This window comes from Urocampus carinirostris, chromosome 2 (genome assembly GCF_059441175.1).
Source record: "Urocampus carinirostris isolate Australia breed hairy pipefish chromosome 2, RoL_Ucar_1.0, whole genome shotgun sequence".
Lineage (NCBI taxonomy): Eukaryota > Metazoa > Chordata > Actinopteri > Syngnathiformes > Syngnathidae > Urocampus > Urocampus carinirostris.
In genome coordinates this window covers 8,049,863-8,072,426 of record NC_142350.1, presented here as the reverse complement: position 1 = coordinate 8,072,426, position 22,564 = coordinate 8,049,863, and the positions used below count along the sequence as shown (strand labels likewise).

Below are 22,564 nucleotides of genomic sequence, written 5' to 3'. Positions count from 1 at the left end.
AATTGTTTACCATTTCAATGGGAATCGTTCAGATGTTTATCTTTCCCACGAAAGATGCGAGTGAGTGCCAGTGTCACAGAGAACAGCATGGCGGAAGGATGCTGGATAAATATGGCTGTGGCACAATTGTGGATTCCACTGTGTAAAAGAAATACAAATTTCGGGAGATTTATAAAAATTAACATTGGTATGATAGTTCTTGTATTTTTCTTAGTCTTTCAAAGTTTTGTTTTTTAACAATGAACGTTTTTTTTTACCACTAGGAGGCACTAAATATTACACACTGTCTCTTTAATAAAACAATGTTGGAACACTTTTCTTTCCGGCCACAAGGGGAGGAGCAGTCACAAAACAGTGAATAGATAAGAGGAAAACTTAATAATGTAATTATATGAACTTGTATTAAGTAATATGCAAAGATGAACTAATTATGCAATAAAACAGGGGTGGCCAAACGAAAAATATACAAACACAAAATGGTAAAAGTAGCAATATTGACAAAGGATGTTGTTTTGGTGCAACTTTTATCCCTAATGAACCTTACTGTATACCCCCTCCCATACACTTTTTTTCCCATGTAGCATTAATTGCTACTGCTCTCAACCAACATTCAAACAGCTGGCTACATTTTCCTCACTGGATTTTTATAATCATGATTTTATTTTATTACGATTTTTCAATGCTTAGCAAATTTAGTACTTGAAACAGAAACTTCCACCACTCACCAAGCTTGCCCACCAAGCTTTAAAGAGACTTAAAACTACAGAATTTACAAAATGATTCACAATTATTTATACGTGGGTTATTTTTGTAGTTCGATATTTCAATTTTATTTTCACTTTAGAATATATAATGACACTATATATATATATATATATATATATATATATATATATATATATATATATATATATATATATATCGAATAATCCATATAGAAAATAAACAATTGATACCTGAACCAATTTCAAACGACATTAAAGCTTCGTTGCCCTGGTAACTGCGTTTATGTCATCATCCGCAACATCAGCATCACTCAAGGTCGCGCTCGCAAAGCATTTTGGGATTCGACGCTATCGACTCTACCTGCGCATGCGCGTCTCGTCACGCCATTCGACCTGCATCTGCGCATGCACCCTCTTCCAGCAGCATCAAATAACCATTTAGATGTCCCTAATAAAGTGACCACGTCCGCATGCGTGCATGCCGCGGCTAGCGTCGGACATGGCGGATATCGATGAGGATGCGTGCGCACCTCGGCGACTGGGGGGCGGGGCCAAGTCACGACATCCTTTTTTTTTCTTTTGCTAGCACCTGACCATCTCCATCCGTCGGCTGCAGTTTTTGCTCCTCTTCGGCCAACAAAATGGAGGGACAGCCGGTGAGTTATAAAAATTGTTTTATTATATATATATATATTTATCTACTTAAATTTTAAAACAAATCAACTAGATTTGAGCTTTTTATGTGTGTTCACTGAAAGATAACAAGATAGAGATTGCATCACTTGGAAAATCTGCATATTATGCTAATATAGCAGGTATTTGTATAGTTTTAAACAAGGTAATTCATGTATTGTACTCTTTAGGAGTACAGTATGGGTTTCCTGTCTTTTTGCTCATATAAAATAAGAACAACACTTTATTTGCTCACTAATTTATACAAATAAGTCAAATAACTAACACAATCATTGACTTATAAATAAGATTGGTTAGTATTCATTGTTATCATTATTTTTATTATCATAATTATTATCATTATTATTATAAATCTATGAGTTACTCTAACATTGTCACAAACATGAGCTAGACGGCTGCCTCCTATAAAAGCACTCATAAAAACATCAAATGAACGAAGGACGCCCTTCAATATAGTCTTGCTGACAGAGCAAAAAAACAAAACAAAAAAAAACACAATCAATGGGACTGGTCGCCAGTTAGAGAATCTAGGCACAAACAAATGACCACTTGCCACGTGTTGTGACTCTTTTTTTTCCATCTCTGGCGTCTTTTGCCCTCAAAAGCAGTCTGTGATTTAGTGAGGTTGAAAAGTCCATTAATCGAGTGGTGTCCAAAAGTTTGTTTCCAGTCGTTTTGTAACAGGTTATATCCATTAGCATTTCTCACTGTCTTCAGTGTCATGCATGGATTAACAGAATGTGGTGTGTCTCTCAAAAGTAGCTCTTTTGGAATGTTTATTATTTTATTCTTAAACATTTTATTGTGGGGCTGTACAGAATGAAATGTGAATTCTATATTTTTTAGCCTTTTGCAGCTCAATTTTAAAAGATAGGGGGTGGGGCATCAGAAAGAAAACATTTCCAATGTTTATTCATACATTAGATTGCTTGTATCAAATGTACATTTTATCCAAATGTGGAAAAAATACCCCCCAAAAAAGCTCGACCTAAATTTAAGCTTAATTATTACCCATAATGGCAGTTGTTACCCCGCAACGTATTTTATCTCAATGGCGGAGAAGTGGTGGGTGTGTGGTCGCCACAGCAACAGTCTCGTCCGATTCCCTGAAGACAAACACGATGTCACGTTAATTGCATTTGCGCGATCACACTTGTTTGTCTTGAATCAATTATTTAGCCATTGCTTATGCGATTGTTTTAATTGTTTTAATTTCAATTAAAATGATGTGTTCTATTTACATTTGTCTCAAAATAGTTCCTTGATATTGTTTCAGGTTATAAGATAGTAATAACACGATATCACTATGGCATGGTTTGTCCTTTGCTATTACAGAGTTAAACAAAAGACAAAACAAAAAAAAAGTGTTAAATTGCAGTTGTAAAATATCAAAACACGTTATGCATACAATCTTAGTAATAACATAGTGGTGACATAGTAATAGCACAAGGGTCAGAATAATAGCATTGTCTGTCTTAATCAAGTCAAGTCATGTTTATTTATCTAGCCCTTAATCACAAAGAGTCTCAAAGGGCTGCACAGACCACAGGTTATTGCAAACCACAGACTATTCCTACACCATCCCCTGATCTAAAACCTACACGAGGGCAAGGAAAAACTCAAAAACCTCAACATAAGGAAAATGAAGAAACTCTGCTAAAACAATTCAAAAAAGTGTTAAATTTTAGTTATGGGCGATTTTAACAGTTTATGTAGTAAGCATTTAGTAACCCTCTAGTAATAACATGGTAATTACACAGCAATAGCAATATTATAAACTAACATCATAATAGCAAGGTCTCTCATTTTCCAAATCAAAATTAGACAAAACAAAAAAGTGTTGCGTTTCAGTTTTACAATATTGTACCCGGTTATGTAATGCCAATTTAGTAATAGCTTAGTAATAACACAATGATGATATGGTAATAACATAACATCATATACAGAAAAGATACTTACTGGCATCCTATGAAACTTCCCTTGCAAGTGTCCAATATTAAAACAGAACAAACTTATCTTAGACTAAAATAAAAATAGCATGGTTTTTCCTTGCTTAAACCAAAGTGTTAAATTTCAGTTACCAGATTTGTATTAGTATTGTATGTAATGCTACTTGAGTAATAACCTGGAAAAAAACATAGTAATGCTAAAATGGTTGCGCACCATTCGAGCATGTATATCCTTAAGATCCCAAACGACAACATTCTCACCACCCTCGCTTTGCTCTCATGTGATGAACATTGTAATAACAGAATTTAGTAAAAATAACATGATAATAATATGGTTTGATATAACAAGTTATTTAATAAAAGCTTTGTAATAACATAGTAATACCATAGTAATAACACAATATCCTATAATGATCTGAAAATAGTACATAGTCTGTCCTTTGTTAGGGTAAAATGAAATTAATCAAATAATGAAAATGTTTATAAAATTCCTGATTTGTGTGTTTTGCCTGTAGGGGCAAGACAAGCAGGTGACTGCTTACCTGCTCTTCTCCCTGACGACGGCTGTCATTGGCTCGCTCCAGTTCGGCTTTAACACGGGCGTCATCAATGCACCTGAACAGGTAAACCTGATAATTCGATATTCTGCTGTAAAAATACATTTAACAAATTCTAATCCTTGGGGGCTGGTCCTGATATGGGTTGCAGTTCTTCAGGCGTATGAGGCTCTGGCGGAAACTAAGTCAATTGTAGAAGCAATAATGACCAGTGTATGTCGCGGTACTAAAAAAAAAGTAATTACAAGTACTAGTTACTTCATTTAAAAATTAATTGTGTTACCTCCCCAGCACAGTGATCTCAAAGTAATTATCTAGTTACGAATTACTGTATATACTCACATTGAAGGTGACCCACCTAAGACTGCTCAAAAGCAGCCACTTAATAAAAGATATAGAAAAAAAACATAAACAACAACCTGTGGAAGTGATGAAGAATTCGTATTTCTTGGCTTGTGCAATCTTGAGAGCTTGCAAACTAACACAGTCGAGACACTCTATATCATGTTGTCCATTGTCTTCAAACCACTAAAATAGGTCCTTCTCCATTTCTTGATACTGTCCAACCCCTATTCTTTTTTTTTCTCCAAGTATGGTGTATCGCAAAAATAATTTACAAGTAAAAAGACCAAAATTCAACACTCTCTCACCGTAAATTGTGTGCTCAGGTTTGCCCCATTGATTTTGTTGTTCCTGTATCGCCATGCCCCCTCCCAACATGCTGCCTCCCATTTGTTACTGGTGACACACATTCAAATATGCGCATAAAAATTGACCCCCTGATTTCAGAATTTGATTTTATAGTTGAAAATATGGTTTGGATGCGAGTTTATGTGGTAGGGAAAATATCACGACATCAGTAGGAAGAAATCACGTGCTCTCCTTGTGTTCTGTGCTTGAGATGGGGCCCTTGTATTCAGTTAAAGGTAAGATCTTGGGCCCAGGCCTGAAACCAGCCCAAACCCGGCCCGAAGTTCGCCTCCTCACAAATACAAAAAATAAAATTCGGGCTTGCTTCGGTCCCTCAAATCAAGGTGATTGGTTGGGCTCGGGCTGGTTCGGGCTTTTATACTGCAGGGTCGGGTCAGTTTGGGCTGGGTTTTTTAGGCCTGATCTTACCTCTAATTCAGTGTTATTTTCAAGGTTCATATAAAAACACACCCACCATACTAGTGTTCCTGTTGGGTCATAGGATTAATCACTATCGATTAGAAGACAATCCTAATTTCGCTTATAAATTGTAGTGGAGAAACACATCATATTGTAACAAGAATTGAGTTACATATGTTATAGGTAATGCGTTTCAGTACTCATTCCAGAGAAAAGTAAAGTTCCTTTGTCATGCGTATCTCCCAACACTGGTAATAACCATGTAATTAATGCTTTCAAACACTTTAAGAAACTGCGAGCCTTCTTCAATGACACGTGGATGGAACGTTACGGCGAGCCAATCGACGCTGGCTTGTGCACGGTAGTATGGAGCGTCACCGTAGCCATTTTCAGCGTGGGTGGTATGGTCGGCTCCTTCAGCGTCGGTGTCATGGCCAATCGCTTCGGCAGGTGAGTGCCAACATTTAAATCATATTTTTGGACAGTATTTTCAGTAGCCTATGTTTTCTACTGCTAGCTATTTTTTGAGATTTAGATTTTGGATATCATGGTGTAATCAAACTGTATGGTAATAACATCATCGTGTACTCCTGTCCACAAGGGGGCGCTCCATTATTCTGGTCAATTCAAGCACCTCATATCTTTACAATTGAATAAGCAAATATTTTTTTCTACTTCTAGCTAACTGTTGTGTAACACCATTCTAATAACAAAGTAATAACATCCAATATGACATTGTACTCCTGCCCAACAATGTTCTTGGTTCAGTCAAGTCATGTTTATTTGTATAGCCCTTAATCACAAAGAGTCTGAAAGGGCTGCACAGACCATAGATTATTGCAAACCGCAGACTACAATTACACCCTCCCCTGATCTAAAACTTACATGAGGGCAAGGAAAAACTCAAAACCTCAACGTGAGGAAAATTAAGAAACTTTGAGAAGGGACTGCACATGAGGTAATTCCCCCTTCCAGGATGACCAGGCTGCAACGGATGTTGCAATAACAAAAAATACACAGATATTAGCCACATTAAATATAGGTTATTCAAATGCTATACGTAGAATAGAAGTGTGTTTTAAGCTTAGATTTAACTCATTCAAGTACCTACAATTGAAAGTAACAAATGTTTACTATTGCTCACTATTTTCATTTTATTTTATAGTTTTGTGCTTATGGTGTAAAAACATTTTGATAACATTTTAATAAAAATGTAATGACATTGTGGTAAACATAAATCAGAAGGGGAAATTTTCAATGATTCACAGTAACAGCACAAGTATGTATGCAAATTTTGGCGCAATTTGAGAACCCAGTTAGTGTTATTGCAGTCTCTGGAACCTGGTTCAATCAGGAAAAGGGAGTCGAATTTGAAATAAATGATAATCAGTTAAACTATGTAAATAGATCAAATAAAACAGAAGGAGGAGTCGCTATATATGTGCACAAGAGTGCACATATACCAGAGTCTGGTCCGCATTGCCGGCAATAAGTCGGATTCGTTCCCGGTGAGGGTTGGGCTCCGCTAGGGCTGCCCTTTGTCACCGATTCTGTTCATAACTTTTATGGACAGAATTTCTAGGCGCAGCCTTGGCGGGGATGGAGTCCGGTTTGGGGGCCTCAGCATTGCGTCACTGCTTTTTGCAGATGATGTGGTGCTGTTGGCTTCCTCAGCCCGTGATCTTCAGCTCTCGCTGGAGCAATTCGCAACCGAGTGTGAAGCGGCCGGGATGGGGATCAGCACCTCCAAGTCCGAGGCCATGGTTCTCAGTCGGAAAAGGGTGGTATGCTCCCTCCGTGTCGGGGAGGAGGTCTTGCCCCAAGTGGAGGAGTTCAAGTATCTTGGGGTCTTGTTCACGAGTGAGGGTAGGATGGAATGGGAGATCGACAGACGGGTCGGTGCAGCGTCTGCCGTCATTCGGACCCTGTACCGGTCTGTCGTGGTGAAGAGGGAGCTGAGCCGAAAGGCAAAGCTCTCGATCTACCAGTCGATCTACGTTCCTACCCTCACCTATGGTCATGAACTTTGGGTCATGACCGAAAGAACTCGATCCCGGATACAAGCGGCAGAAATAAGTTTCCTCCGCAGGGTGGCTGGGTTCTCCCTTAGAGATAGGGTGAGAAGCTCAGTTATCTGGGAGGGACTCGGAGTAGAGCCACTGCTCCTCCGCGTTGAGAGGAGCCAGTTGAGGTGGCTCGGGCATCTAATAAGGATGCCTCCTGGACGCCTCCCTCGGGAGGTGTTCCGGGCATGTCCCACCGGCAGGAGGCCCCGGGGGCGGCCCAGGACACGTTGGAGAGACTATGTCTCTCGGCTGGCTTGGGAACGCCTCGGGGTCCCGTCGGATGAGCTGGAGGAAGTGGCTGGGGATAGGGACGTCTGGGCTTCCCTTTTAACGCTGCTGCCCCCGCAACCCGACCTCGGATAAGCGGAAGACAATGGATGGATGGATGGATGGATGGATGGATGGATGGATGTTAAAAATAAAAGTTGAATTAATTCATGGAAACATCACATGATATTTAGAGAAAATTAAATGCAGCAAATGATTATTATTGCCAGGTATTTGTTGAGTTCTATAGTTCTGCATTTATGAATAGAATAGAATAGAATGGAATAGAATAGAAATGAATAGAAATGAATAGAAATGAATAGAAATGAATAGAAATGAATAGAAATGAATAGAAATGAATAGAAATGAATATAAATGAATAGAAATGAATAGAAACGAATAGAATAGAATAGAATAGAATAGAACAGAATGTATTGGCATTGTGGCGTCACGGTGGTGGTTAGCGTGTCCACGGCACAGTTCAAAGGTCATGGGATCAAATCCTCCTGTGCAGAGTTTGCATGTTCTCCATGTGCTTGCGTGGGTTTCCTCCGGGCACTCCGATTTCCTCCCACATTCCAAAAACATGCATGTCAGTTAACAAAAATAAATAAGTATTGTGTAAAAAACCTTGTCATAAAACTGTATTGGCATCATTAGTTTCCCGCCCACCAGGAGGCGCTGGATTATCCTGGTTAAATCTTTCAACTACTTAAATTCTAAAGTGTCAAATGCTTCCTATAAACTGGGTATTTGTTGAGGTATATAGTTCTACTTTTATGGTGTAATAACATTGTAATGACATTGTACCAGTGTCATAATGACATTGTAATTCAGCCCACCATATATTCCCGTTCAACTCCTTCAAGTATTTCATATTTTTAGGGGAAATATGAAGTAGCAAACATTTACTACTGCGAGTTGAGTTTTATAATTCAGATTTCTATGGTGCAATAACAATGCAACAACAATGTAATAGCAATGTAATGACATTAGAATAACATAATGATGACACTGCCACCCAATAGAAGGCGCTCCATGTTCCTGGTCAACATCTTGGCAGTGATCGGCGGTCTGCTGATGGGCTCGAGCACTTTATGCTCGTCATATGAGCTGGTGATCGCCGGACGGTTGGTCATCGGTCTTTTCTGCGGACTTTTCACTGGCTTGACTCCGATGTACGTAGGCGAGGTGTCACCAACCCCACTCAGGGGCGCATTCGGCACTTTGCACCAGCTGGGCGTGGTCGTGGGCATCCTCGTGGCTCAGGTCCGCAAGTTGTGACAAGTAAAAGCTTCAACTGAGTGTCGTGATTTGTAATTTTTGTCTTGGTTGCAGATCTTGGGTCTGGAAGGGTTGCTGGGCTCTGCCCGCCTTTGGCCATTACTGCTGGCGCTAACGGTGGCGCCGGCTGTGCTACAGTGCATTCTGCTGCCCTTCTGCCCCGAGAGCCCCCGATTTCTTCTGATCAACCTCAAGCAGGAAGAGCAGGCTCGAAAAGGTTAGTGCAGCTAGAACCTAGCATTATCAAATATTCCTAAAGCAGCTTACATTAGCAGCTAACCAGGCTAGTTGCTTATGTAAATGCCACTATTTGGTATTGCTAGAAGCAGTGGTAGCAGAAGTAACTCTTGTTAGCACCACTAGAGTTCTAAGCTTGGGGGGGAGGTGGTATTTGAAGGCAAGAGTTGAAAAGCAGCTAGCTTTAGCAACTAACAACACTAATTGCTGATGCTAAGTTCACTAATTGCTAATATTAGCATTTGTGCCAGTAGAAGTAGCCATTGTTCGCAGCTTTATTATAGGAACTATTCACATTGTGGGGGAAAAAATGTAACATATATATTTGAAATTGAAGATTTGGAAAACAGGTAGCTAATGCCGTTAGTAGCTAATGCTAGCAGCCGTGGTAGCAGAAGTACCTCTTGTTAGCGGCGCAAGGAAATAAACTATTTTCTCTGGGAGGAAAAATGATTTAACACAAATTTAAGATTGAAGATAGTCTCTGATCTAATGCCAATAGCTGCAAATGCTAGCAACGCTGCTAGCAGAAGTAGTGGCTCTAAAGTGCTACTCCTCTAAGGGCAAAAAACTTAAAGACCAATCTGTAAATGAAGATTTTGAAAGCAGCTAGTGTTACCAACTAACAAGGCAAGTTGCTAATGCCAATGTCACTAGTTGCTAATGCTAGGACCCGTGCCAGATAAAAAAGCCCTTCTCAGTCAACTTAAAACAGAAACAACAAATAAAACAACTTTAAATAAACAAAACGTTTTTTATATGACATTCTTTACTTTTGGTATTTAGGAAGCGCTGAAGTTTGTTTTTGTAATTAGTAAAGAACTATTGAAAATGATGTAATAAGAAATATAGTAAAAACCTAGTAATAACATGCTAATAACAGGGTAATAACAGAATAGTCCCATGGCCTGCCCTTTACTATTAGAAAAAAAACATTTTTTGGAGAAAATGTTCCTTTTTCTTAAATAACTATCACAAAATGCATTTTCTTTCTTCCGCACGCAGTTCTTGTCCGTCTGCGCGGCAGCGAGAACGTGAGCAGGGACTTGCAGGAAATGAAAGAGGAGAGCAACAAGATGGCGCTAGAGAAGAAAGTGACCATCGCCGAATTGTTCCGTTGCCGCGACTACCGCCAACCGTTGCTCATTGCCGTCATGCTGCAACTGTCGCAGCAACTGTCCGGCATCAATGCTGTGAGTGGACGCAAAAAGCGTACCTTTTGCTACAATCGGGTAGATGAAGGCTGTCTTGGCAGGTCTTTTATTACTCGACGGGCATCTTCACATCGGCGGGGGTCAGCCAGCCCGTCTACGCCACCATCGGCGCCGGAATCGTCAACACCATCTTCACTGTTGTGTCGGTGGGTGCTCGTTTTTTTGTATCTGTATGTAACATTGTTTTTTTACGTGTTATTTTTATTTTGTATTTCTTATTTTGTATTTTTTCATTTTTAATTCTCATACTTTTATTTTTTCATTATTATTTTAGTTTTATTTTATGTATTATTCCTGTATTTATTTTTTCAAATAATACATTTAGTTATTTGTATTTTTATGATCATTATTTTCTTAATTATTTTGTTTTAATGAGATCTTTTCAATACTTTTATTTTGATTAAAATGTATTTTCATTAAAACTGGATATGTACTTTTTTCAATACCCTTTTTTCATTGAAATAATTTCTTTGAATAAGAAATGTATCTTTTCAATACCCCTTTTTATTTTTATGAAAATTATTTTTAATACTCTTTTTTATCTATTTATTTTGAAATGATAAATGCATTATCAGTATCCCTTTTAATTCAAATGTATTAGTTTATTTATCTTCATGAAAATGTATCTTTTCAACGTCCTTTTTCATTTCCCCCCTTTAAGACTAGTAATGTCATTTTTAAATAACTATTTTCAGTAAAATGTGAATTAACTGAGATAATGTTAATAATATATTTTTAAATTTACCATTATTTAAACAATAAGATTTGGAAGATTTGTTTTCTTTTTTTTTTTAAACTAGAAAGCTGGTTCACGTTTAATTGTTTATTTTTTTTACACAAATGTTTGATGAAAACAAAGATTCAAGGGCAAAAAAATGAATGAAAATAATAAAACTTTGCTTTGTTCAGTTAAATTCCCAGAAAAAAAAGACAAATGATGTTGAAGCGTTAGTTTTCATTGTAAAAAGTTTGTCATATAAATCCTTTAAGTTGGAGCAGCCTCATTTAAGTCATTCACATATGCAAAGTCGAGAAAATGTTGCCACGATCAAAGCACTATAAGTCGTTAAGATCTACTGTTGCACTGTAATAACAATGTCATAACACTTGATCAGCTCTTCCTGGTGGAGAAAGCCGGCCGTAGGACTCTTCACCTGCTTGGCCTAGGCGGGATGGCCTTAGCAGCGCTTCTCATGACGGTGGCTCTCCTGCAGGTGAGTTATCCCCCTCGCCTGGATCCAGGTGACCCCCCTCTAAACCTGGTCCCAGGTAACCCTTACCTGTGCCTCCTTTTCCAGAAAGAGGTGCCGGGCATGAGCTACGCAGCCATCCTGGCCGTGATGGTGTTCGTGGCCATGTTCGAATTGGGTCCGGGCCCCATCCCTTGGTTCATTGTGGCCGAGCTCTTTTCACAGGGGCCCCGGCCTGCTGCCATGGCCGTCGCCGGATGCTGCAACTGGACCTCCAACTTCCTGGTTGGAATTAGCTTCCCTAAACTGGAGGTTTGCACAAAAATAACTTGTTCTCTCTTTGTGCTAGCCTCACTTACTTACTCCTCAAAATATTTTTGTATGCAATGATAAATATATAATAAAATATAAAGTATAAAATGAATATAAATTTAATATTAAAAAAATATATATATATCTATATATATATCTCATCTCATCTCATCAGCTACACCGCTTATCCTCATTAGGGTTGCGGGGGGGCTGGAGCCCATCCCAGCCATCTCCGGGCAGTGGGCAGGGGACACCCTGAAGTGGTTGCCAGCCAATCGCAGGGCACACAGGGGCAGACGACTCATTCGCTCATTCACACCTATGGACAATTTGGACCGGCCAATTCACCTGAAATGCATGTTTTTGGAACGTGGGAGGAAACCGGAGTGCCCGGAGGAAACCCACGCAAGCACGGGGAGAACATACAAACTCCGCACAGGAAGCCTGGAGCTGGATTTTACACCACAGGTTCCCATGACATGAACTGTGCCGCACAAGCGCTAACCACTGCGCCGCCGTGCTGCCCTATGTATATATATATATATATATATATATATATATATATATATGTATATATATATATATGTATATATATATATATATATATATATGTATATATATATATGTATATATATATATATATATATATATATATATATATATATACGACGGCACTGTGGTTAGTGCGTGTGCGGCACAGTTCTGAGGTCATGAGATCGAACCTCCTGTGTGGAGTTTGCATGTTCTCCCCGTGTTTGCGTGGGTTTCCTCCGGGCACTCCGATTTCCTCCCACATTCCAAAAACATGCAGGTTAGGTTAATTGGCCGGTCCAAATTGTCCCTAGGTGTGAATGAGGGAGTGAATTGTCTGTCTCTGTGTGCCCTGCGACTGGCTGGCAACCATTTCAGGGTGTCCCCTGCCCACTGCCCGAAGATAGCTGGGATGGGCTCCAGCACCCCCGTAACCCTACTAAGGATAAGCGGTGCAGATAATGGATGGATGGATGGATATATATATATTCAGATTCAGATTCAGATCTACTTTATTGTCATTCTAGTACACGTGTATACAGAACGAATTGTCGATACATCTGACCCGCACAGTTTCCTCGAATGTACAGATATAAGTAAAAGTTGTATTGTATTATGGCTACGTATAGTATTTTACCATAGTGCCGATAGTGCAAGTGGAGTAGCTAACCAGATGTGCAAAATGGGCATTCAGGTTAACAAGTCAGGTAAACAGTAACATTAACACTGTAACAATAACGCTGTAAGTACAATAGTGCAGAGAGCAAATGTGCAAGGAGTGGCAAGCTATAAAGAACTGCCAGTAGTGCAAAAAGTCAGATTAGCAGCCGTTTAGATTTAGGTTAACTATATGTTAGATTGACCATTTAACAGTCTAATGGCCAGGGGGACTAGACTACTGCGGAACCTGGTGGTCCTGCACCGCACACCGCAGTACCTCTTCCCAGAGGCTAGCAGAGTGAACAGTCCATGATAGGGGTGAGAGGGGTCCCCGATAATGTTCTTAGCATGGGATAGGCAGCGTTTCTGGCCAATGTCCTGAATGGAGGGAAGTGTAGTCCCGATTATTTTCTCTGCTGTCCTCGTTACCCTCCTCACACTACCCCAGTCGGTAGCGCTGCAGCCTCCACACCACACAGAGATACAGCTGGTCAGGATACTCTCTATGGTGCCCCTGTAGAATGTGATGAGGGAGGGTGGGGGCAGGTGGGCTCTCCTCATCCTCCGCAGGAAGTACAGGCGCTGCTGTGCCCTCTTAACCAGTGATGCAGTGTTCACGGACCAGGTGAGTTTGTTTGTAATGTGCACCCCTAGGAACTTGATACTGCTGACAACCTCCACAGCCTTGTTGTTGATGCAAAGTGGGGCATGGTTGTATATATATATATATATATATATATATATATATATATATATATCCATTGACGTGGATGGATGGTGTTATGAGTGCACTGCAGGAAAGAGTTGTAAATATAACGGAAGCTAGAGCTCTTGTTGGTGATAGAAAGGAGTAGAGAGGTGTTGTGAAAGGATAGTGGGATTGTGGACGCGTTCTCAAGGATGGGCTGAGCACCCGTATGATGCGGCAGGGGTAAACCAGTGAAAGCTGTCGGGCCCTGCTGTTGAACAAAAGAGTGTGTTGTGTCACCCTGACCCGAGTGACACGGCCGCTTTCTGGTGTCCCGTTTCATCTGGAGGGACGAAAGCATGACCAACTTAGGTGCCAAGGTTCCTAACTTGTTTGGGTGTTTGGGCAATTGGGTTGGCCATGGTCCAAAAATTTCTGTGTGTGTTTTTTTTGTTTTTTTTTGCTATTTATTCCCCTTTTATTTTCTTTGCTATTGTATGTGTGTGTCTTGCTGTCGGTCACCCCTCCTAAGGGATATGACCAAGGTATATATATATATATATATATATATATATATATATATATATATATATATATATATATATATATATCCATCCATCCATCCAATATCTTACGCTTATCTGAGGTCGGGTCGTGGGGGCAGCAGCCTTAAAAGAGAAGCCCAGACGTCCCTATCCCCAGCCACCTCCTCCAGCTCATCCGACGGGATCCCGAGGCATTCCCAAGCCAGTCGAGAGACATAGTCTCTCCAGCGTGTCCTGGATCCCCCCCGGGGCCTCCTGCCGGTGGGACATGCCCAGAACTTCTCCTGAGGGAAGCGTCCAGGAGGCATCCTTATCAGATGCCCGAGCCACCTCAACTGGCTCCTCTCAATGCGGAGGAGCAGTGGCTCCACACAGAGTCCCTCCCGGATGACTGAGCTTCTCACCTTATCTCTAAGGGAGAACCCAGGCACCCTGCGGAGGAATCTCATTTCGGCCACTTGTATCCGGGATCTTGTTCTTTTGGTCATGACCCAAAGTTCATGACCATAAGTGAGGGCAGGAACGTAGATCGACTGGTAGATCGAGAGCTTTGCCTTTCGGCTCAGCTCCCTCTTCACCACGACGATGCGAAAGCCCAACTCAGAGTCCTCTGGCTCTGCTTGCCCAGAGGAAGACGTGTCGGTGGGATTGAGGAGGTCTTCACGTACTCCGCCCACCGATTCACAACGTCCTGGGTCGAGGTCAGCAGTGCCCCATCGTCACTATACACAGTGTCAATGGCACACTGCTTCCCCCCCTAAGACGTCGGATGGTGGACCAGATTTTCCTCGAAGCCGTTCGGAAGTCTGCTTCCATGGCCTCGGCAAACTCCTCCCATGCTTGAGTTTTTGCCTCGGCAACCGCCGAAGCAGCATTCCGCTTGGCCAGCCGATCCATGCCAGCTGTTTCCAGAGTCCCACAGGCCAGGAAGGCCCGATAAGACTCTTTCTTCAGCTTGACGGCATCCTTCACCGCCGGTGACCACCAACAAGTCTGAGGGTTGCCGCCGCGGCAGGCACGGACTACCTTACGGCCACAGCTCCGATCAGCCGCTTCGAAAATGGTTGCGCAAAACATGGTCCACTCGGACTCAATGTCCCCCGCCTCCCTCGGGACATGGGTAAAGTTCTGCCGGAGGTGCGAATTGAAACTTCTTCTGACAGGAGATTCTGCCAGCCGTCCCGACAGACCCTCACAACACGCTTGGGTCTGCCGGGTCAGACCGGCATCTTCCCCCACCGTCGAAGCCAACTCACCACCAGGTGGTGATCAGTTGACAGCTCCGCCCCTCTTTTCACCCGAGTGTCCAGAACATGCGGCCGCAGGTCAAACGATACCACGACAAAGTCGATCATCGAACTACGGCCTAGGGTATCCTGGTGCCAAGTGCACATATGGACACCCTTATGTCTGAACATGGTGTTCGTTATGGACAAACCATGACGGGCACAGAAGTCCAATAACAAAACACCACTCGGGTTCAGGTCAGGGGGGCCGTTCTTCCCAATCACGCCCCTCCAGGTCTCACTGTCATTACCCACGTGAGCGTTGAAGTCTCCCAGCAGTACAAGGGAGTTCCCAGGGGGCGCCCTCTGAAGCACACCCTCTAAGGACTGCAAGAAGGGTGTGTACTCTAAACTGCTATTTGGTGCATAAGCACAAACAACAGTCAAGACCCGTCCCCCCACCCGAAGGCGGAGGGAGGCTACCCTCTCGTCTACTGGGGTAAACCCCAACATACATGCGCCGAGCAACTAATATGCTTTGCGCCTCTCACTACGGGCAACTCCAGAATGGAAGAGAGTCCAACCCCTCTCGAGAGGACTGGTACCAGAGCCCAAGCCGTGCGTGGAGGTAAGTCCGACTATATCTAGTCGGAATTTCTCAACCTCACGCACCAACTCGGGCTCCTTCCCTGCCAGAGAGGTAACGTTCCATGTCCCAAAAGCCAGTTTCTGTAGCCGGGGATCGTCGCGCCAAGGACCCCTCCCTTGGCTGCTACCCAGCTCTCTGCGCACCCGACCCCTTTGGCCCCTCCTACAGGTGGTGAGCCCATGGGAAGAGGGTCCCACGGGGTCCAGCTGGGCACAGCGCGAAGGGACGACGTGGGACCCTCTTCCCATGGGCTCGACCACCAGGCGCTCGCCAGCGGGCCCCACCTCCAGGCCTGGCTCCAGAAGGGGGCCCCGGTAACCCGCGTCCGGGCGAGGGAAATTCAGGACCAATTTTTTTGCTCGTCATAAGGGGTCTTTTGATCTGCGTTTTGTCTGGCCACTCACCTAAAACCTGTTTGCCATGGGTGAGCCTACCAGGGGCTTAAAGCCCCCGACAACATAGCTCCTAGGATCATTGGGACACACAAACTCCTCCACCACGATAAGGTAGCAGATCAAGGAGGAGTATGTATGTATATATATATATATATATATATATATATATATATATATATATATATATATATATATATATATATTCTTTTTTTTTCTTTTTAATTTCATTTGTTTTTTTATTATTCTGTGGTGCAGTGGTTAGCGCATTCGCCTCCTACACGGTGTGTAATATTGAATGTTTTTGGTCCCTATTTCATGATTTATTTGTTTCTGTGCATCAGGAACTGTGCGGTCCGTGGGTTTTCTTGATCTTCACCGCCTTTCTGGTGCTCTTCTTCATCTTCACCTACCGCAAAGTCCCAGAAACAAAAGGAAAAACCTTCGACGAGATATCGCGCTGTTTCGGGACGGGAGGGGGCCCTGACCCCGCCCCGGCCCCGGTCGCCGCAGCCCCTACCCCAGAGGAACCCCAAATACCTGAGAACAACGCCAAAGAGGAGAAAGAAAAAGAAAAAGAGAAGGAGAAGCTCCCCTTGGTGGAGACAAGCAGCCTAGCAGGCGAGCACAATGAGACCACTCCCCTCCAAGCAAAATCGGTGGTGGTGGAGACGGTTTAATCGTCCCGTTTCGTTTGCATCTTTTTCTGTTTGATCGACATTCCGCCGTTAAAATCGGTTGCACTAGGTTAAGACATGCCTCCAGATAATTGGTTGAGGTGTCGGGGTGGGCGTGGTCAACTGGGTTGGGTCATTTCCTGTATGCGCCTGCCTGCGGCACTTTGTAAGCTATATGTAGGAAACAAGCCAACATGGGGTTGGGCACAAATGTTTGTAGAAATTTCCCCAGATAATTGTTTATTCTAAAAATGTATTCATTTTTAAAAATGATCATAATATTTGTCTTATATATTTATCATGCTAAAAATAATTAGTAGCATTGAAACAATGTATTTAATTTATTAAGTTCCTCAAATCAATTGTTTTTTTTAATTAAATTCAAACAAAATTCAATTGAATTACAAAAATATATGTGAATGAAATAAACATATAAACATGCCTTAAGTCAATTTAAATTGGTTCCTTGAAATAAATAAATAATAATTATTTTGAACAATAATTGGTTTAATTAATTAATTTAATTTAATTCATTTTCTAAAATTAATTTCTATCAAATTACATAAATTTAATTTTCTGAACTCAAAATATTTTTTGACATCTATGAGGAACTAAAATAAATTGAAAATGGTCAATTTGATTTTTTTTAAACATTTATGATATCAGACAAGAATTAATTTAATGATTTTTAAATAATTGAATTAGTTTAATTCAAACAAATGTTGTTTAAATAAAATTGAGTAAAATAATAAGAAAATATAAAAATCTAATTAAATTAAATAAAAATACTTTTTGACTATTCCATAAGTAAATGAAATACAAACTGCGTCGTTTGATTTAAAAAAAATATTTTTCAGCAATTCAAACTAATGTAATTATTTCAATCAATTTAATTCAACCAACTGTTATTTCAGTTAAATGAATTCAATTGCATCCAAATATATAAATTGAATGCATTAAAACTAAAATATTTTCTGACCATTCTATCAGCATATAAAATCAAATTAAGTAAATTGGGTATTTTATAATGTAGTTATTATTAAAAAAAAACGGTTGGTCGAATAAAATAATTTAATTAATCAAAATATTTTCTGACTATTGTAGAAAACTGTGTAAAAAACAAACATAATGAACGAATAAACGATCATTTTTTAATGAATTCGATACATTTTAGCACCTACATTGTTCAAAATTCTAAATCATGCAATTAGGCAATCAAATGAATAAATACCGAGGAAATATTCTTATAGCATAAAATATAACCAATTTGAAATTGTAATCCATTTTTATTGACGTGTTGTAGTTGATATTATTTTTTATTCATAAAATTGTACTCAATTGGTCTTAATTAAGATTTAATTTAAAATGTGTTAACCAAAAAACAAATGTGCACCAAAGCTAAGGCATTGTGACTTCTGCTGCTGTTACCATGGCAACCACTCATTCAGACATTCTTGCCTCATGGATTTTAGCTTTTAGTCAGACAAAACCAAAGTATATTTTTATTAACCTGCCTTCAGTATTAAGTATAATCACTATTTTCCTATTCTGGATGACAAGATTATCATATATTCTTGTCATATCATATATATATATATATATATATATATATATATGTATATATATATATATATATATATATATATATATATATATATATATATATATATATATATATATATATATATACACATAGATTTTTATTAACAATAGCCATTTTCCTATTATCTACAGCAACGTGCAATGTAGTACAGTAGTTACGATTATTATAAAAGTTATGATTATTTCTGCACTTTAAAGAAATGCCCTAATAATGTTGAAAAATATGTGCACTCTACTTATGTCACCTTTATGAAACCTTGTAAAATCCTTTTTGACATTTATTTAGAGGCTTGTGAAGATAAAGAAATACCTTTTTGCTGAAAAGTGGTCGACAAAATTGTGGGGCGAGGCTAAAACGGACCCAAATTTGCATACTTCCGTTATTGGACAAGAGAGGGCGACAACCCTCTCAATCTGGCAGTGTATTTATATGGCCAGAGTATTTATGAAGGACCTCCAAAATTAAAATCCTAAAATGAAAAAAAAAATGCGTGTACGTAAAAATTGAATGATGATATTTAAAAAAAAAACACTAAATGGAAAGACAGCCACACAACCGTGTAGGTAAACAATCGAATTACCGTATTTTCCGCACTATAAGGCGCACCGGGTTATAGGGCGCACCCCGAAAAAATAGTTTTTGGTCCTATTTTTGACATACATAAGACGCACCGGATTATAAGGCGCTACAATGGGAACGTGGACAAAACAGTCAGATAGTTCAGTCCAACTTATTACCCTTAATATTCCCAAAGCTTGCAAAGAAGCAAATACGTGTTGAGAACACGTGCGGATGCGGTGTCCGTACGATGTCACTCAAATGCATCGTTCCATCATTCGGAAGGTTAAAGTCTTGGGATTCAAGAAATGCCAACCATTCCTTAGTTTCTATTTTCTTTTCCGCTCGCAACTTTACTGTGCATATGACAATAAACACTTGGAATTGAGTTTAATTTAAAAATAGACACTCCATTCCATCCATTATCTGGACCGCTTATCACAGAAACATCGAGTTCAGTCTGAAACAAGACATATAGCCGGAGTAGCTCACCGAAGTCCTTGTGTTCGTAATAATGTGCAGCCGTGGTCTTCTTATATCCGTGAGTGTAGTAAATACAAGAAAATAAAATATTTACAAACAGTGTATAGTAAAAAATGCATTCTGTATGCCGTCAAACCACGTGCTATACACATTGATCTTTTTCGGCCGATTGCAGGCTTTGTTTTGCCGTTTAAGCCAATGCCAGCCTGTAAATGATAAAAAGGATCCGCCTCTTGACCTCCGAATAACTTTAGCCAATAGTGATCGATTCAACTGATGATTGACACATCTCTTTTGGCCAATTGCAGGCTTTGCTTTGCCGTTCAAGCCAATGCCAGCCTGTAAATTATAAAAAGGATCCGCCCCTTCATCTCCGAATAACTTTAGCCAATAGTGATGATTGACACATTGGTTAGCCAATGAAACGCCGGTAAATAAATCCCAGCATACACCGTGGACTACTTGGCGTTCGGGGGAAAATCTAGTCGGCGGCTGCAAGTTAGTTGCAAGAGTTTGCGAATTAATATTGATCCATAAATAAGGCGCACTGTATTATAAGGCGCATGGTCAGCTTTTGAAAAAAATAAAAGCTTTTAGGTGCGCCTTATAGTGCGTAAAATACGGTAAATACAAAATTAAGACAACATCGAAACTTGTTAACACAAAATACTTTATTACAATTGCAAGTATAAACATTATTAATGTATAATTTGAGTTACAAATTTGTTTTCATTATCTTTTATTAATTATTATTTTATTATAATGAATTATTTTATTCTTTTTACGTGTGTTTTTGTATTAGTTTAAATATTAATGTTAATAAATGTTTACTTTTTATATGTTATTGATGTATTTCTGTGACCTTTTGAGTATTGAAATATAAAGAATGTGTTTTTCATTCATTTTATTCTTCTTTCTATTTAAAAAAACATTTTTTCACAATTTCTGGGGTCCTCCACACAGACTGGGCGTAATTTCAGTGCATTTAAAGGCCACGCCCACAGCACCCAAAAAACAATTTCAGGCATCATATTAATTTTTGGGGTGTATTTTTTGGTTACTTATTCCAATTAGGAGGTTTTCTTCACAAAAAACAATCATAGAGTGCAAATGCATACATATTTAGGAATTAGATTTAAATATTTACAAATAAAGTAAGCTTCACAATATTATATTTAGCAGTATTGCAATTTTTTAATGTTCGAACATGAACAGTAAGCTTGGATAGAGAAAAATGAAAAACTATACTTAGATAGTCATTTATAAAACTAAAACTGGGTCAAAAACAAATGTAGCGTCCCCTCAACCACCACAATAGGCATCGGTAGCACTTTTTTAGATTTTAGTGTTCTCTCAATCACCACTAGATGTGCAAGTAACACAATTTTATTTATCGGCGTTCGCGATTTTTTGCTGCTCGGAAAAGATTTCATTTATTGACATTTTTCCCCCGTTTGAATCGAAGTCCAGTACCGATGTGTCGTCTTCTGCTTTTGGAATCGCTGTGACAACATTGTGTCGTTGCTAATCGTGTGACGCAACTTTTAAAAAGAGAAGAAAAAAAATCACCGTGCTGCACTTCTTTCCGCAAAGATATTGTTTTAAAAAAAATCGTGAATTGTCGTTGGTGGTTTTCAATGTTGCTTTTTGTGGTTGTGATCAGGCACAAAATGGACACCGGGGGGTAACTTTCCACATGGTGTGTGCGTGTGTGTGTGGTGTGTGTGTGGTGTGTTGAGTGTGCTTTTTTGTGTTTGTACTCTGTAGAATATTCTGGAATAAAACCTGTACACTATCTGATGGCACATTTTTTTGTGTAAAATCTTCATTCTTCAAAAGCTCATTTCCCATCTACATTGACCTCTAGGAGCAAATTATCACACACTGTCACTTTAGGCTTAACACGATCAACATTGGTACTATTTTTAACACATTCTTCAAATGTATTTGTTTGTTGGTTAGAAATTAAACATTGAAGAACAGTATTTTATACTCCCAAACTAACTATTTTTTAAGTCTAAAAATAAATTTTTAGTACAAAAATAACCACTTTTTTCAGTTTTGGTTAAAAAAATGAATAAAATAAGAGGTTATTTACACAAAATGTTTGTTTTCCTCTAAAGTAGTGAACAATATATCTAATGTCGTAATTTTGGGAGAATATATTTTAAAATGATAATTTTTCTTATTGAAATTATTTTTTATTTTAAATAAATTGAATTATTAATTAGGGTGGCACGATGGATGAGTGGTTAGCAATTCCACGGCACAGTTCTGAGGTCATGGGATCAAATCCAGCTACTAGCCTTCCTGTGCAGAGTTTGCATGTTCTCCCTGTGCCTGCGTGGGTTTCCTCCCACATTCCCAAAAATATGCATGTCAGGTTAAATGACTGGTCCAAATTGTCCCTAGGTGTGAATGAGTGAATTGTCTGTCTCTGTGTGCCCTGAAACTGTCTGGCAACCAGTTCAGGGTGTCTACTGGCTGGAATGGGCTCCAGCACCCCCGCAACCCTACTGAGGATATGCGGTGTAGATAATGGATGGATGGATGAATTGTTATTCAATTTGTACAACCCAAAATACTGTATGTGTGTGAAAACATATTGTTTCAAATACAGTGGAACCTCGGTTCTCGACCATAATCCGTTCCAGAACCCTGTTCGAAAACCAATTTGTTCAATCACCGAAATCATTTTTGCCATTAAAAATAATGTAAATCGTTTTAATCCGTTCCAACACACTGAATGTTTACCTTGAATGTTTAACGTAAACATAAAGCTAATCCCAGCTAATCGTACGTTCGCTTTATCGTGATCTTCAGTACGAAAGATTACGCTAACATGAACGTGTAAAAATAAAAAAATCAGGTCGTTTACAAGTCATTTAGCACACGGGTCTCCACAAGAAGTGGTGAGCGGTTCATTGGGAAGGGGGCTGCGTTCCAAC

At 39.8% G+C, this 22,564-nt stretch overlaps 1 protein-coding gene across 2 annotated transcripts; it reads left to right on the top strand.

Annotated features, from left to right (window-relative positions):
* The first annotated feature begins 1,136 nt into the window (after nucleotides 1–1,136).
* LOC148370896 (solute carrier family 2, facilitated glucose transporter member 1-like) lies at nucleotides 1,137–21,411 on the top strand. Of its 2 annotated transcripts, XM_088328708.1 has the most exons (10): nucleotides 1,137–1,381; nucleotides 3,883–3,990; nucleotides 5,324–5,484; nucleotides 8,396–8,636; nucleotides 8,706–8,868; nucleotides 9,894–10,081; nucleotides 10,144–10,248; nucleotides 11,218–11,316; nucleotides 11,401–11,604; nucleotides 16,640–21,411. In XM_088328708.1, the coding sequence occupies exons 1-10, from the start codon at nucleotides 1,367–1,369 to the stop codon at nucleotides 16,973–16,975; spliced, it is 1,620 nt and encodes a 539-aa protein (XP_088184834.1). In that variant the 5' UTR covers nucleotides 1,137–1,366; the 3' UTR covers nucleotides 16,976–21,411. The 2 variants fall into 2 exon arrangements, with proteins under 2 accessions (XP_088184834.1, XP_088184833.1); XM_088328707.1 differs by having other exon boundaries at nucleotides 11,218–11,604.
* Nucleotides 21,412–22,564: the final 1,153 nt, after the last annotated feature.

Excerpts from the sequence above, each read along its gene's own strand:
- LOC148370896 (XM_088328707.1), top strand. Across the intron at positions 3,991-5,323 it reads TCATCAATGCACCTGAACAG|AAACTGCGAGCCTTCTTCAA; the intron begins GTAAACCTGATA and ends AAACACTTTAAG. Across the intron at positions 8,869-9,893 it reads GGAAGAGCAGGCTCGAAAAG|TTCTTGTCCGTCTGCGCGGC; the intron begins GTTAGTGCAGCT and ends TTCCGCACGCAG.